Source organism: Scaptodrosophila lebanonensis, unplaced genomic scaffold (genome assembly GCF_003285725.1).
Source record: "Scaptodrosophila lebanonensis strain 11010-0011.00,11010-0021.00 unplaced genomic scaffold, SlebRS2 tig00000072-arrow-pilon, whole genome shotgun sequence".
Taxonomy (NCBI): Eukaryota; Metazoa; Arthropoda; class Insecta; order Diptera; family Drosophilidae; genus Scaptodrosophila; species Scaptodrosophila lebanonensis.
The window spans coordinates 3676636-3693396 of record NW_022060558.1 but is presented as its reverse complement, the minus strand read 5'-3'; the positions used below and the strand labels follow the sequence as shown (position 1 = coordinate 3693396).

Genomic DNA, 16761 nt, shown 5'->3' with positions numbered 1-16761 from the left:
GTTTATTTTCTTTTGCTGCAATGTAGAAACTGCAATTTGTATAAATTATAATTATAATGGTATAAATCATTTTATTTCATTCAACGGTTAAACCATTTCACTTATCACAAGAATTTTAATCTTACTATGTGCGCGTGTGAAGAAATAAAGTTTTACTCACCTTAACAACTATTTATGTATGGAGTCCATACTATGGACATACGAGTATGCACTCATTCTTACTCTCATGGTGTAGAAAGTGGGACTTCCCTTTTTCTACACACATTTCATGTGTGGTGATACATACTACAACTTGTATACCCAAAGATACTCATGCAATAATCGACAAAATAAAAAAAACGATTTTATCAATCGCGTTAGAACGAGGTATTTCACCGCGTTAAAAGAGAAAATGTAGCAATTTTGCAATCGCGTTAGACCAAGTTAGCGTTAAGTGAGGGCTAGGTGTATTTGCAAAAAAGATAGGGATCCTTGTTATAACGCCAATAATGTAACTCAAGGTGTAATAAAATTATTTAAAAAATTCCTATTCAGGAATTAAGTGTTAGTTCACAATCATTCTCGAAGCATTCTGCCATTTTAAATACTATGGGAATATTATTCAAAAGTCCCTCAGACTAATATACCCACAGGAATTTTCAAATTCACTAAGCCCTTCTGGACTGCCTCCGCATTGAATTGAAGTTAAAAATCGGAATTCGAATCATGTTTTTGCGAAATTAAATCCCTCCGAGCACGTGAAATGGGACGAGGCTGCTTATCAAAGAATTGCAGGACAATTTAAGTGTAGCAAAAATTATCAACGGCCCAGCAGCTGGTCAACTACAAGTATATACCATATACCGATGATCCCAACTGATCTGCCAATCCAAATTTCCTGTAAAAAATCTTTCGCGTTAACTATTAAGAACTCCCAAGGCAAACCTTCGAACTAGTAGGGATCGCGACCTACGAAAGGAGTGGTTTACTCATGGCCAACTGAATGTTGACCTATTGCGGATCGGAGCTCCTGAAAATCAATTTATTTTGCTGCTCTACCTGAATGGTACAATAGTATTTTAGGTTTGTGCAAAGTGAAAAGTTCCACCCAGAAGCAGACCCCGCAAAGAGTATACATACTTACTTGTACATATATTCTTGATCAGCATGACAAGACTAGTCGATATAGCCATGGTCATTATGACACAGTCCCGTAGTAAATGAATTATTTCATTTTAAAATTATTTTAAATATTTATATATTTTTGGAATTATTTAAGAATTGAGCCCGCTCTTTTCTTTATTTTTTTAAATATCGAAGAAGAAGATATAAGATAATAAATTTAAATAATTGTACTCTTCAGAAACAAAATGTAAATAACACCAAAGAAAAATTTCACATGAAAAGTTTACCATTTTTTATTTGATTTCCGTTTTACATGTTTTGTAAGCTTGACAATTTGTTTGTTATACCTTCGTTTAATCATTATTTTTGTTGTTTATATTTAATTTTTAAAGTAAAATTTTGTTGTATGTACAGTCGCGTCGTTCTCATGTAAACATGTGTTTGTGGCGCAATGTTTTAATATTACATGTATAATTTGTTTTTATTCTTCATCTTTTTAGTAAGTAATGTAATAAAGGCAAAAATATTCGTCGTTTTATGTATATACAGGAAACACAAGAAATACAAAGTTATTCATCAAGTGAGAAAGAGAGATAGAAAGGAGGGTAAACTAGCTACAAAGCTGAGCATAAAAGTGTTGGCAGGGGCTAGGCCCATTCCGAAATTTAAGTGAGTGTTGTGGTTATGTGTGTTTGTTTGAGTGTGTGTGTGTGTGTGTGCGAGTGTGCAAAAAGTGTTATTAAAATTCCTATAAAAAATATAATTTGTTAATTTTTTATTCACTTTTTACTTGCTAATAACTAATGTGACTTCATTTTTCCCTTGCTGCCTTGGCACTACAACACAAAAAAGGTTTTGAAAAACAAATTATAAACTAAGCGATAGTTTTGATTGGTTTAAATATTAGATTTTAGTCATTTTTATTTGAAATAAAAAATCTTTTTCATTGCATAAGCTAAACTTTCAGTTGGGCTTCTTAAAAACGAACGTGTGTTTGTGTGTATTTGTATGTATGTAATTGTATGTATGTAGGTGTGTTTGTGCAGCAAATGTGGATTGCGGTTTGTGTTTTTGCTGCCTGTAATTTATTTATTTTTCGCATTTAGTATTATGCGTAGACTATAGCCAACTACATTAGAACTTTGCCTTTAGCATTAGATGTTTTTGTTTTTGCATTGCTTGCATTTAAATTTTTAAATATTAATCTATTGTATCATGTATATAAGTTTCGTGGTGAGGGCTGCCCATAGCGTACACTTGTATGTTATCTGCCGGATCTGTGGCCTATACCTTATGGTTGTGTGTCATTTCATTATCTTTCGTATCCTACATAGGTTCTATAAATAGTAAGAGTGTTTTTCTTTTGTTAGTATCAACTCCATACACAATAAACACACGCCGAACATTGAGATATCCATATACTCATTATTAACATGTTCATGTCCATATCCATACACAATTCACTATTCGGAAATGGGAAAATCAGCCTCATCCTTGCCCTCCAACGACCGATACTCATCGGAATCCTCGCTTATGGTAGTACCAATGGACATTGGTAGCATGGGTGCTGTGCTTAAAACGGGATCCACAATGTCCACGTTAACTGTGGGCGGTATTGTGGTGGTGGTTGCCATTGTTGGTGTTGTTGTTGTTTGGGTTGGTTCAAAGATTTTAGAAGTTGATTGAGTAGTACTAGTATCTAGGTTCGTTGTTGTTGTTGGATTTGCATTTGGATCGATTTCTGCTTGCATCGTTGTTGTTGATGTTGCTGAAATTGTTATTATGTTGTTGGTATCGGTATTGATAATGGTGGTGGCCACAAGCGCCGATTCCGACTCAGCATCCACTTCCACATCTTGTTGTTGTGTTGGGGATTGTGTTACTATATCAGCAGAGGCCAACAGTAGATCCAATTTCAATTTGCTTGATGCCGTTGGCTGCTCTGTTATCACAGAATGTGGTTTTTGTTGTTGCTGCTGCTGCTGGGGCTGCAGATGTTGTTGCTTTAGTTGAGTTGCTGCTGCAATTGTGGGTGCAGGCGCTACTGCTGCTGTGCCGCCAGCAGCAAGCATTTCATCCTCCTCACTGACGCTAATATAACGACAGCGTTCGCTCAGCAACGAAGCCGACTCATCATCCTCCTCGTTAACGCTGCTTATGCTCATCGTTCGCTCCTTGAAAGTGAGTTGGGCGCCCACAGATGGGCGCGTCGACGATGTCACTACAATCGCAGAATCGGGAACATCCCTAATAGCTGGCAGTCCTGCGTTTCCTCCACTGAGCTGCTGCGGGAGTGTGTCGCTTATGGAGCGGCTTATGCCAGATGTAAGTGCTAGATGGAGTTTAAAGAGAATAATAAAATTAAATTCAGTTTAAGGTAGAATTGAACACAGTAAGATATAGCGACATATCCTCTATCAATTAAATATGAAATTATAGATTGAAATCAACACAGTTCTCGCTTAGACACCATAAATACTAAAAGATAATAATTATCGTTATTGAAATAAATCGTTTTAACTTCTATCGATTTGAATTGTGATAAGGTACCATAATAGTGGGCAAGATAATTTAGTACTACGTTTTATATAAAAATAAAATATGTGGTTCTAACTTCCTATCAATTTTAGATATGATAAAACACTCAAATACTGTTCAATGAATCTTATTTTTAATTTAAAAATTCAGTAGCATATGTAGTTCTCATTTAAATGTTTAATGTAGGGTGTTTCTATGCCATCTTTCAAACAATTTAAAGTACCGAAATAAAAAACTATAACTCGTGTCATTTTATATGAACTACTCAATGGGTATGTTCATGGATTAGATAATGTCAACTTTCCAAGATTATGTTATCTCAAATCAAAATATGATCAATATTAAAATATCATTATATGTGGGTCGCTTATCGATAACCCCATTCTTTTCATACTATGTAATCAATTTAAGGCCTAATAAAAATTCATATATTTGTTGTATTTAATATACATATGTAGCTAACAAATTAACATTGAACAAATAAAAGGATACTTGTGAATACCATATTGTGTTCATCCCTGGCTCTACATTTGTAGGTGCATTTCACTTACATTGTAAACGACGTTCTGAAGATCGAGTCAGCAACGGTGACAATTTAATGCGATAAAACTTTGAGCCTTTGATGACACGGTAGCGATTCTCGTCCTGCAATATGGAAACACTCACGGTATTAATGTTTTCGTTTGGATTAAAACAGCAATGCTTACTTTGCGCGCCTGACAGTACTCCTTGTCGATGACTCGCCCAATGGCGTAGTAGGGTATGGGTATTTGATTTACTTCCGTTATCGCCCCCGCATTGACTCCCTCAACTGGGGCTGGTGGAGTGCTCAACTGCAATGCGGTTAAGCTGTCGCCGTGCACAAAGTAAAGTGTGTTCGAGTCCTGCACTACCATGAACTGGCCATGACGCATGCTCCATACCACAAAGACCAGATCGCCCTTGGCACAGCCCTCTAGGGTTATGTACCGCTGACTAGCGCTGCTGGACTTGGACCGAATCAAAGAGCTGCCACTGGCGCCACCATGCTGCTCATAAGTGGAGCTAAAAAGGATAAAAATATGATAAGTGAACAGTTTTGGAATAGGAATTCTACTCTTCGTTCAATGGGCTCTATACACAGTTGTGGGATAGAATATTTACTATTTCTGTGACAAGAAAGAGCCTTAATTTTCTACAAAAGTTGCAAACAATGAATTAAATGAATCTTGAATGATAAGACAATCCATATCAACATAACTTAAAGCACTAGATTACTCTCTTACCATTTCATCGCTGCAACACTCGTCTCCATTTCCTGTCGCCTAACCTTCTCCTGATTCAACTCCTCCTCAAGCCGGCACTTGTCTCGGTTTAAATACTCGATCTTCTCCTTCAGCCAGCTATTACCGTCCTCATTAGTGAGCACATCCAGACGTGTTTTCAGCTGGAAGTTTTCCTGCGTTAGCACCTTATTCTGTTCACGCAACATGTCCAACTGACGTTCCTTGTCTTCGAGCATGTCCTTTAGTATGTTAACGTTAGCCATCACAGATTCTGAGTTCAGGGGCAACACGCGCGATTGCCATAAAGACCGTTCCGCCTCGACGGCCTCGCTGATGGCGCGTTCCCGTTGCGCCTCCATTTCGATGCGCTGCTGCAATAATAGTTGTTCGACATCTATGCCGCCAGCACCGCCCCCACTGGCGCTACTCGTCGGCCGCTCCAACTTCTCCAAGCTGGTGTCTGATGGTGAGCGCTCCATCGAAGTCATCAGCTTGAAACGGCACCGCAGCGATTCAATCTCTGTTTTGTGCTCATGAATGAGTTCCTCGCGAGCTTCGGCCACAGCGGCTTGTTTTTCCAGCTGCGCCGTCTTCAACTGATCCCTCAGCTCCTCCGCCTGGGCCTCTAGGGTTGCGCATTTAATATTCAGCGCTTGTGCATCAGCTGCTTGGGCAGCGACATCTTCTTCACGCGCCTCGCACTGCATTCGCAACACATTCCACTTGTCCTGCAGCAGCTGCAACTCCGACCGCAGTTCATCTTGATAGCCTTGGGCATCGCTGCGAAATGTGTCCAAATTACATCGAGCCGTGCGCAGACATTCGATGGCCAGCTTCGACATGGCATCGATTCTGGCGCGCTTACGCTCGGCCTCCCCACGCATGCTCACCTCCGTCTCCTCCGTCAGCGTGCTCCGAGCCATATGCTCCACAGGCGCGCAGGTAGAGGTGCCAACACTCGTTGTCATGATGGTGGCAACTACCTGGTCCTCCTGCACCACCTTCTCGAATTCTGTCTCCGTATCCGTTTGCGAGTCATCACATGCTGCAGTGCCCCGCAGCTCGTTCAGTCGCTGATTCTGTAGCACCGGCGATTTTTCCATCAACTCCACAGCCGCAGCTACCTGCTCCCGCAAAAGCTGCTCCATGCGCTCACGTTGCTGCTCCCCCGAGCGTGAGACGAAAAATTCTATCACAGGTCCCATGTCGGGCAGCTGCACATCAGGCGTCAGCTCAGGCAAATGTGTGGTCAGCATATCGATATCCGAACGCGTTAGGTTCGGCAGGCGAGTATCGAAAGAGAGCGGGTGCTCATTTGCAAACGCCGGGGGCATGTCGCCCATTCCCGGAAACAGTATATTCAGGAAATGCCCATCAAAGTTGGCATTGAACTCCAAACGGCGACGGATCTCCTCACCATGGATACGATCGAAATCGATTGCCAAGCGGGAAGCCCACAGCCGAAACTCATCTGAGAAGATTTTGCGACGCACTACCTCCGTGACCGCGGCCACATAGGTGCTTGGCGCTCGATGAATCTGCTCGATTATGTTGATATGCCGCTCGGCACGTTTGAGGCAACGATGATAGAATAGTAGCCGGTTGTCGAACTCACTCATCCCATTCTCGATCCATACGATGCGCTTCAGTCTAGTATGCAAATTCTTTCCGAGCTCCTCCTTCGAGTTGCTAATGCAGCGGCAATGTTCTCGAATTTTGATGTGATTTTCCAGCATCACCTGCAACTGTGATTTGTGGGAGAGGCACAAGTCGGGCAGCACCGAATTGTCGCGCAAATTCAGAGCCCGTGACTCATTCTGTTGCAATGATGTCGCCTGCTCCTTTTGATCCTGAACCATTTTTTTGATTTTGTATTTGAACTCTTCTAGTTTGCACAAACGATCGCTAAGACCTTTAATCTCTTTTACATCGCTCTGCTCTGCCAGCTTAATAATGTTTCGAACCTCCTGCTTAAGTTTCTCGTAGATGTCTTCGTTGAATGTCTCCAAACCTTGGACGCATTCATCGGACATTAGTTGAAGTGCATTATGGTTGCCCTTAGAGGTGATCCATTGCAGCAAATTGAGATTAAGACGACGTGCCAAATTGGAGCTAGTCGTCGAGGTCTGAGAGATCCGTTCGGCTTGGTCGTCCGTAGCTGTTAAGGCCGCCGTCGTCGTATTCGTCACTTCCTCATCCTCCATTTTCAGCTTCTTGTTGGGAGATGTGCTGCTCTTGTCCACATCTCCACCTGCGGACTCAGTCAGCGTTGTGGCAGTGTCACCGTCTATTTGCTCTCCTGCCGCACCCGATGCCGTCGTCGCAGTGGCCACTACCGATGTCTGTTGCATCTGTGACCTAGAAAAGACATCGTCATTGTCGAGAAGCTCATCAAAGCCATGAAAATCTGCCTCGGCTAGCGCCATTAGCCCAGGCAGAATGGGTATACGCGAAAGCTTTTTGAGATCATCACCAAAATGAAGCAGTAAATTTAAATAAGCTGGGCGCTTTTGCAAATGACGATCGAAAGAGAGGCAAAAATTATGGAAACGATCCCGAAACTCGTTCGTCAAATCCTCCATGTTGGCCACGACCGCGGACCAACCTTGCTGTTGCAAGTGCTGGTCGTGAACCAAACGCTCACACACATTCTCCTCCTTGCGTGCCAACTCCCGCATCTGCTGCGCCAGATGAGAACGCTGTCGCACTGTTTCCATCACTGGGGGAAGCTTGTGGCTCTCCTCCACTTGGCGACGCAGCTCCACATCCGCATCAGTGTTGGCTATCGTTGGAGGCGGGCGCTCATCGCCGGTTATTAACATGTAGATGGGGTTTGTGTCGGTGCCCGCCGAATAATACGAGACTTGTGTAGACTGTGTAAGCATTTCGCCTCCGCTCACCAAGAGTACAATGTTGGCAGCGGGTATGCCATGCAGACGCTGTATTGTCTCCTTTAGGTTCTCCACGGAGGAGAGTGCGACCGTCATGTCGAAGCTAAGCATGCGACCGACTTCGACGTGAAATACGTACAGCATCGTTGAGGTTTAAAACGCGCGCTGGCTGCCTGTATTTACGTGTGTGTGTGTGATGTGGGTGGGTGAGGTGGTAAATTGTTTTGTTTCTCTTCCAACTCGTTTCGTTCTTGACTCTATTCCTTTTGGCAGTGCTTCGAATCAGTTTTGCTGTTGTATTTGCTCAAGCAAAGAGACAGCTCAGCTTTTAGGTGTTGGTGGTACCACCTCGTATTTATGCTGAAAACATAAGAGAACATACAAGTAACAGTCAGTTAACAGTGAATCACTCAAGAAACTTTAAATCATAATAGAATGTTAAAATTGTCAGCTAACATAAACTGTTCGTAGCTCGACATTTTGCGAGGGATTTGTGATTCTGTTTGTATATACATAAGTACATATGTATGTACATAAATACTATTAATCATGCACGCGTTTAATGTTGAAATGTTAATGACTAATGTTAATGTGTACATACATTTGCATGTATGTATGTATGTACATTGGCATATATTTATGTACATAAGTACGTAAATGTTATTTTTACAATATTGTTTACAATTAGTCTGGCAAACTTTTGCGCTTTCGTAAGGCCGACAAAATGATGTGATAAGCGTGCACGCTTCACACACACACACACATACATATAGTCTATTTGTATGCATATACATATGTACATATGTATGTAGGTACATATGTATGTGTGCATTATTTTTAAAATAGCAAGAACTAGATATGTATGTATGTAAATTCTGCTTTAAACGCACAAACACTCTGGAATACATACGCGCAACACATTTGATGACTTGATCGTTGTGTTAACAGAAATAAAAATGCAAACACAAATTATTATCAATATGTACATACATATACATATGTATGTGCACATGTATAAATGTATGAATGTCCGTCCAGTGTAGTAAACACGTCTAGACTTGCGGGCGTAACGAAAAGCACTGACTGAGCAGCCTGCGCCGGCGCTCTGTCGACGTCCACGCAGCGCTAAAAGAGCAGAGAATATTCATGCGTTTGTTGAAAACGACGCGACGTTACACGTGCGCTGTGTATACACATGCATACATATGTATGTATGTATATAAATACAGACATGTACATACACATAAATGAATTTATGTATGTGTGTATAAATGTACACATGATCTTGTATTTCAAGGACTGGCTGAAAACTGTCGCGCATGTGCTATTTTACCTGCCAAGTGAATTTCATCTTCGCCTCTTTTTTACCTGATGGGATTTTATATTTACCGGAATTTTTTAAATATCCCAAAACTACCGACGTCTGCGCCTGAAGAAAATAATAAAGCTGATGAAACGCCTGAACTTCTTGCCTCATTCTAAGGCAAGCGCATTAGACGTATCGCATGCATGGCTAGTTCTTGATTTAACCAAAACGCACACAACGCGTAATTTTAATGTTCATTTTTTCGTTTTCATTGCCACCCGCTTGCCGGTATTGATACATACATAATGGAACATAAGCAAACATAGAAATGTACATAAGTACGTAAAATGCCGTAGGTAATTTTGACTTTCAACACATTCTCCCTCTATGTATATGTATATGTTTGTATATTTCTAATAAGCATGACAAGATATGTACATACATATGTATGTATATTTATAAACAATACGGATTCGCATATATGTAAGTACATAGGGCGAAACGCAAATGTATAAAGTTACTAAGTATATGAAAAACTTGTTTAAGACTAATGGTAAATTCAAATTTGCATTGCCACACATCAAAAATACATGTAAAATATTCGTATATATGTACATATGTACATACATATTACATATTTTTATTTTAGGTTCCCTTTGATATTCTATCAGGATTAGGGCCGTATGTACATATGTATGTACATACACACATTTATACATAAGAAAGATCAGTCTGAAAAACAGCAAAAACAACTTTCCTTAAGTTGATGCCTGTTCATGTGATAAAGAAATGTTGCCAAATTTAACTTAATTAAGATAGTTTTAGCCAAAATTACACATTTTAATGAAATCAAATCCAAACAATGTACTTTTAGTGTATGATTAATCATCAGTATAATAAGAAAGTCTATTAAACTACACGTCAACGCGTCTGACACCTTCGTCTGATAACGGTTTATCAATGCAGTAAAATGAAGAAAATAAATTATACACATGTATGTTTATACTACTTATGTATGTATGTATATTGTACATTTGTACATGTTTGTAAAAAGTGACAGTTATTAAAGCAGAAAAAGCACAATTCCGGCTGTTAGCAAAAGGCGCAACCAAAATCGCGAGAGGGAGAGCGAGAGATAGTCGCTGCTTTGGATATTCATTACCAAGTCTGTGCGTGTAGAAGGCGGCAGCATTGAACTTTGCGCGCAGATTAACTGTTAACTGATTAGGCTTAATTACAACACCAACAACAACATTAATAATAGCAGAGCAGACAACGTCAAGAGTTATCAGCGCACGCTCCATTGTGGGGGGCAAAATCACTTTCACAGACGCAAATACAATTTCCTTATATTATTTACTTATAGGTATATATATATACATACATACATACATATGTACATTTCTGTAAATACATACAAGTAGCTGCCGATCGGTGGAGAAATCTCATTTAGTAGATGTATGTATGTATGTACATATTCTTAACCAAATTTGGCATGCATAAATATTTTTAAGTTCCTCATTATCGAAATCTGTATAGCTTCCATGGGACCGATCTGTGTAAAACTAAATCGCAAAATTAGTTTGTTTATAAATATATGAAAACCGAACTATTTTGTTTTTTTTTAATATCTTACTCTAATCTAAAGTTTATCAAAATCGGTGAATTCATACACATAAAATATATACAGGTATGTTTGGAGCAACGAAGTGGATCATAGTTAAAGGTACAGAGTATGCAAAAGTCGGACGACGCTATTTTTGCGTTATGTATTTGTTTCTTATATCGCGCTCGCTTAGCACGCAAACAAACAAACAGACAGACGTACACACATACGCGCAGGGATAGAGAGCAGCGCTGTTAATTAGAAATGTCAAATTTTGTTTGTTGTCAGGTTTATTAATGCAAAGTTGTAACGGTTAGTGTTGTTGTTTTTGATAGAATGGGCTATAAAGCAACGCGCCAGTTCAAGTGTGAGTCAAATGAACCACTGCACATTAAAAGCCTGTTATTTTTACTGGTGCGCTGTGTAAATATGTACATACTATGTAAATATGTACAGACACATGTACATATAAACATATATGTATGTATGTATGTTAAATAACAGATGAAATTCGGTAATCGGCTATGACACACAGACTTAAGTTTGTATTTTATCTTATTTCTTACAACTTTTTTCTTTACCAGTTTCTCAAGTCACGCAGCTGTTTGGTTTGCAGTAAAAACAAAAAGAACATAACAGCTGATCAGCAGATCACACCACATTCATAAGCTACAACAAACACGATGCACTGCAATTCACGCACACACATATACACCAGCAGGGGGTACGTAACGTACATATGATATTTCCATTACGAACTTGGCAGCACTGCGGCAGCCACAACTTCATATCTGTGTTTGCCTGCAATGCACTTTTGTTATTTTCCATTACGTTGAAATATTTCATACAAAAAAGAAATGGCAGCCTTTCAAATAGATATTGCTCTATAACTAGTACGAATGGCTTTAAATATGTAAATTATAGCAAGTAATTGAAATTTGGCATAAAATGGCCGTTTTATACACAATAACCGAAGCAAAACACACTCAACAAAGCGCGATGAGGTGATTGGCTTTGCTTGCTCCTCTTATAGGGTTGCTGTAGAGTCGACGTCAATGTTGAACGATGGAAAAAAAATGGCAGCAGGTGTATGCATTAGCTAGTAATGTTGGTGGTAGGTGGTAGTTAGGGGCCGTTTATGGGGAAAAGGGCGTCGTCGAATGCACTGTTCTGTTTTCATTGTATGTTTATATCTAACCGTATGGCGGCTTTGTAATAGCTACATATTAATTAAAACTAGCTGACTGCACTCACCTTGTAATCTTTAATCAATTTTCACAATGCGCCTATATATGTGGATTTTCGAGTGTGTGTGTGTGCTTGTGTTTTGTTTTTAATCAATTGTAAACGCGCACGAACGACTGGCACACAACACAATTGCAGCAAATTATTATACATCAGCTGTGACTGTGTGTGGGGCACAATGCACAGCAGCAGCAGCGCAGTAGCAGCGCTGTCAACTTTAACGTCAACAACAAGAGTTGGTCGAATCTTCTCCGAATCCCAACAAAATTATTTCAGCAGCGCAGTCTCTCTCTCTTCCGTCTTCCTATTATTTTCCTTACAAACTTATTTATTTTTTATCGCATTTGCTTTGCGCGACTGTTTCGGTTATTGTTTGGCGTTGGCTTTTCAACTCTTTTTCGTTGTATATCGAAAAAGTAAAACTGCTAAAAAAAAATCGCGCGATGTGCTTGCCTTAAATGTTGTTCCGTTCTTGTTTTTTTATAGAGTTCATGTTCGTTCATTAATATGTTATTCATGCGGAAATTTGTGTTTTTTGGTCTTCTGCGTTCTCGTTTTCCCTTCTTAATCTATTTCTTTGTCTATGACAATTGCGTTGTTGTTGCTGCTGCTCTATAGCTGTTGTTGTTGGCTGCTGCTGGCAGTTTTATTTCGCGTCAATTTTATGCCATTTAAACGTTGTGGGTGCCCCGCCCGTTTAACTCTTGATGTTTATGTGAATTTCACACACGCATGTTGTTGAATTACTTATATTTCTAATTAAATTAAACGGTATAAAAATTAAATAACGCACTTCGTAGTTCTCACTGTGAATCTTGTTATGAGTGTGACCGTTCATGCGAAAAGGGGTTATACCACACAAGCATTTTGTTAGAGATGTGCTATTGCTGGCGAAAAAGTAACCGCATGATCTGACGTGTGAAACAGTGCGGTCACACTGCAGTGTAGAAAGAGTTTTCCGTGCTTTTCATTAGTTTTTTTTCCACGTTAATAAAAAGTCAAAACCTTTGTTAGTTTTAAGTAGTATAGTTAGATTGGGGTTCGCGTTTTACATACCTACTCACCGACGGACACGCAGTTGCACATACTCGAATATTGTATTAGGAGCCAGAAGCAGACAGACGGGCGGTCATGTACATACATACACTCATATTTCATTTGCCCACAATTACACATACACACATAACGTTTGAGATTAGGTGTATCACTACTTCTAATTTTTGTAATTTTAAGTACATATAATCATTTTTTCATATTTTACTTTGTATTGTAACCTAATACGAACGCCTTTAAAATGACAAACATTCAGAATATAGAAAATGTGGCCGACTGCAGCCCACTATACCTGCCACATAGGTAAGTTCATACTGGCTTGTAGTGTTTTGTGGACTTTAATAAAAACACATTTGGCCATTGAAGCTTGTATCTCAAACCGTTAGCGAAAATGGAAATCTCCGTTGCATTGCCAGCAATTAAAACGGGGAAATCCATATCAAATTTAGAGATAATGGATAAACTGAGCGCTGAGCTCAAGCCGGACAAGTTTCTGGTCCTGAAGGTAACTATAATTTTATATTATGGTAAAAATAAACTTACACTCGTATTCATCTGGAACAGGTCTCTAAGAGCACCCTAAATTACATACGCTTCGAGGCCGAGATGGAACAACGCAAACACTTGCGTGTAGCCATTGAACGCCTTGATGGTGCATCTTTGCGACTGTCCAGCTTCAGTGAATCGTTCCGAGTTCGCTGCACCGAGGCGAAAGATGAGTTCCCTACACGCCATGACTGGGACTCATACTTTCGTGATGCCCGAAATATGGACGAGATGAAGGCTGGAGAAAGACCTGATACTATACACCTGACACATTTGCCCATTCGCTGGTTTTGTCCACGACACTCCGAGCATGACGAGAACGTAAAACCGAGCGAAAGCATTTTCAAGCGCATTTTTGAAAAGTATGGACGTGTGCGCGCTGTGGATATACCGATATGCGATCCGTATCGCAAGAGCATGGGCGCTGATATCAATGGCATGAGAACCTTCAGCTTTGAGCAGGATGTGCTTTTTGAAGCGTAAGTGTAGATGTAATTGTACGGCAGCATAATTTTTACTTTATGGTGCCCTTCGTTATCAATCCAGGTATGTGCAATTCGAGGAATACTCTAGTTTTGTTCGAGCAATGGACGAAATCCGTGGCACAAAATTGGTGCGGAAATTTTTGGACAAAACTCAAGCCATAAATATTATTGTGAACTTTGATAAGGAAAAGCATCTCAGCGATTCGCACATACAGCGACGTGAGCGCATCCGTAAAAGAATGATTCTTAAGGCGCAGGCGGAGGACGAGGAGCGGGAACGGAAGAAGAAACAGGAGGCGGAGCAGTTGGAACGTGAAAGGTTTGCCATGATGTTTTATATTAAATAAGTGTTCATTTATATGTTTGCATTTTAATGCTCTCTTGCCAAGAGTTTTCTAGACGAGATAAAGCAAGGCCCACACATATCAATTAATAACAATTAATATTTAAATTTAGCAAAAACAAATACAGAAAAATAAGATATTTAGAAGCCATGAGCAAAATTGCACAAAATTTACAGGCAAAAGCAAGAACAATTGAAATTAGCCGAATTGGAAAAACAGCGAGAGCGCGAAGAGAAGCGCAAAGAAAAGCATCTGAAAAAGATCCAGGAGCGCGGTCAGGTTGAAATATCACAAAAGATACGCATCGAGGAGCGTAAGCTAATGATCGCCCAGCGCAAATTAGAAAGCATACGCATACTAGAGCAGGTTTTTGAGCGCATTCAGGTGAGCTGATAATAGTCCAAATACATATAGTGATTGAATATTAATAATCATTACGTTTTGATATTTTTTGTCTGATACAGCTAAAGGAGAAATCAAAGCAGCGGTCACGTCATCAACACGACAAGCATCATGATGACTCGAAAGATTTACAACGCGGCCGTCTGGTGGAAAAGTATAAAACAGCCACCGAGAAGTTGGTTTGTGATCAACGCAAAATCGTGCAAGAAATTAAGAGCAAAACCCCATTAATGGGACTGCTGAAGAGCAAGACTAGAAAGAGCAATGCCAACAATAGCAGCAGCGATGACGAGGATGCAGAGGATACCACCAAAAAACACAAGATTAAGAATGGCACCTCCAACTCAAATGCTGGAGAACAGGCTAATGTAGCAGGAATTGGAGCTGTGCCACCAGTTCCCGCAGCTGCTGCACAACAGGTCCTGAATCCCTTCAAGGCTGTGGCTGCTCTCGCCGCTGGCGCTGTGCCTGCTGCTGCCACTGCTGCCTATACCGCTGAGGCAGCCAACGAGTGGATGCAGTCGCTGTCTATGTTTGGTTATGGCATGCCAGGTGTGTTTCCTGGAGCTCTCTATCGTCCACCGTTACCTTTCCCGGTCTCGAGTAACTATCGCGGCTTTGCACCACGTGCTCGTGGACGTGGTCGCGGCCGTGGTAGCCGAGGCGGACGTGGCGGTTACGATGGCCACTCTTCCTCCTATTATAACCCTCGCCATTACGATGGCGATCGCTATGATGACGACGAGGGCGGAGATAGTTACTATCACAGATCGAACAGGTGAATATCATTGGAGAATGCCATTTGTTATTGTTTTTTTAAATACAATTTTTTCTTTACTATTTTAGAAATCGTTCACGCTCCAGCTCCTATTCACGCAGTCGTTCGCGTTCCCGTGGACGCCGGTAAGTTATTAATTCCGTTTTTATGCTCTGCCACAAAGTGTCTGAATATATGATAGTATTAAAACTATATAGATCGAGCTTGCTTATCGTGTAGGTTCTACGCAGTCTTGTCTAAAAAATGTAAATCTTTCGTTGCCTTTGAACTTCGTTATTTTATTCGATGTACTATATAGGGTAACTCTGATCGCATTTATTGCAATAGCTTCATTTTAAAAATAGTTGGTTTCTTGAATCTTAATTACATATATTGGACGATATGTACATAGATATGATGATCTATCTAATGCTAATAATTGTTTTTTATTTCCAGACGCTCTCACTCTCGTAGTCGGAGCCGTTCGTATTATCGCAAGTCTTCATATTCATCCCGTTCAAGGTAAGGTTAACCGTGCACCAATCTATATGTCTTTATGAGATTTTATTCGTTATTTTTAATCAGACGTAGTCGCAGTCGTTCGCATTCGCGAAGTCGCAGCAAAACTCCAGCGCAACGCAATAATCGCAAATTGGCGTCCACACGCCGCTCACGTTCAACTTCGTACTCACGTTCACGCTCACGGTCGCATTCATACGTTCGCTCCAAACGATCCACTTCAAGAAGCGGAGGCAGAAACCGCCGCAGCCGTAGTCGTAGCAGTCGAAGAAGCAGTCGCAATCGAAGCACTTCATCCAAACGTCTGGTTCTGGAAACGGACAAGCTTGTCCGCTCGGCCGAGCATATTCAACGCACCATAGAGCAGCATACCAAGGATCGGATGCGTGAAGAGGAACGTGAGATTAAGCAAAACTTTCGCCATCGAGGAAATAGTTCCAACAAGCTCTATGATAATCACGTGGATGTTGAGGTGCCTGAACAATATGATACTATAAAGACGAAAGATACGGACAAATCAGGCAATGCCAGCGAACGCTCTGATAGCCAGAGCAATCGTAAAAGCCGCCGAAATTCCCTGGCGGCATAGTTTATTGATTATTTATATATTGATTATTTGATTAAAAATGACTATTATTCTCAGTTTTGTTCGAACAAATAAATTTTAATGTTCCAACTTCTGTGGAACATTGAAAACCAA

The 16761-nt window shown here is 40.4% G+C and overlaps 2 protein-coding genes across 4 annotated transcripts; one reads left to right on the top strand and one right to left on the bottom strand.

Annotated features, from left to right (window-relative positions):
• Positions 1–1412: 1412 nt before the first annotated feature.
• LOC115625062 (RB1-inducible coiled-coil protein 1) lies at positions 1413–12755 on the bottom strand. Of its 2 annotated transcripts, none has more exons than XM_030519935.1 (5): positions 11965–12755; positions 4908–8158; positions 4350–4686; positions 4194–4287; positions 1413–3436 (listed from the first exon to the last, which is right to left on the bottom strand). In XM_030519935.1, the coding sequence occupies exons 2-5, from the start codon at positions 7940–7942 to the stop codon at positions 2568–2570; spliced, it is 4335 nt and encodes a 1444-aa protein (XP_030375795.1). In that variant the 5' UTR covers positions 7943–8158; positions 11965–12755; the 3' UTR covers positions 1413–2567. The 2 variants fall into 2 exon arrangements, with proteins under 2 accessions (XP_030375795.1, XP_030375796.1); XM_030519936.1 differs by lacking the exon at positions 11965–12755 and adding an exon at positions 8709–8806.
• A 144-nt stretch (positions 12756–12899) lies between these two features.
• On the top strand, positions 12900–16761 carry LOC115625050 (A-kinase anchor protein 17A). 2 transcript variants are annotated; one of them, XM_030519903.1, is made up of 9 exons: positions 12900–13311; positions 13425–13513; positions 13573–14033; positions 14101–14358; positions 14560–14767; positions 14848–15563; positions 15632–15688; positions 15999–16064; positions 16128–16761. In XM_030519903.1, the coding sequence occupies exons 1-9, from the start codon at positions 13275–13277 to the stop codon at positions 16648–16650; spliced, it is 2415 nt and encodes an 804-aa protein (XP_030375763.1). In that variant the 5' UTR covers positions 12900–13274; the 3' UTR covers positions 16651–16761. The 2 variants fall into 2 exon arrangements, with proteins under 2 accessions (XP_030375763.1, XP_030375762.1); XM_030519902.1 differs by having other exon boundaries at positions 12901–13311; positions 13375–13513.

Excerpts from the sequence above, each read along its gene's own strand:
- LOC115625050 (XM_030519902.1), top strand. The coding sequence starts at position 13,250 with ATGACAAACATTCAGAATATAGAAAATGTGGCCGACTGCAGCCCACTA. Across the intron at positions 13,312-13,374 it reads CCACTATACCTGCCACATAG|CTTGTATCTCAAACCGTTAG; the intron begins GTAAGTTCATAC and ends TGGCCATTGAAG. Across the intron at positions 13,514-13,572 it reads ACAAGTTTCTGGTCCTGAAG|GTCTCTAAGAGCACCCTAAA; the intron begins GTAACTATAATT and ends CATCTGGAACAG.
- LOC115625062 (XM_030519935.1), bottom strand. The coding sequence starts at position 7,942 with ATGCTGTACGTATTTCACGTCGAAGTCGGTCGCATGCTTAGCTTCGAC. Across the intron at positions 4,687-4,907 it reads AGTGTTGCAGCGATGAAATG|CTCCACTTATGAGCAGCATG; the intron begins GTAAGAGAGTAA and ends TATCCTTTTTAG. Across the intron at positions 3,437-4,193 it reads TTCAGAACGTCGTTTACAAT|CACTTACATCTGGCATAAGC; the intron begins GTAAGTGAAATG and ends AACTCCATCTAG.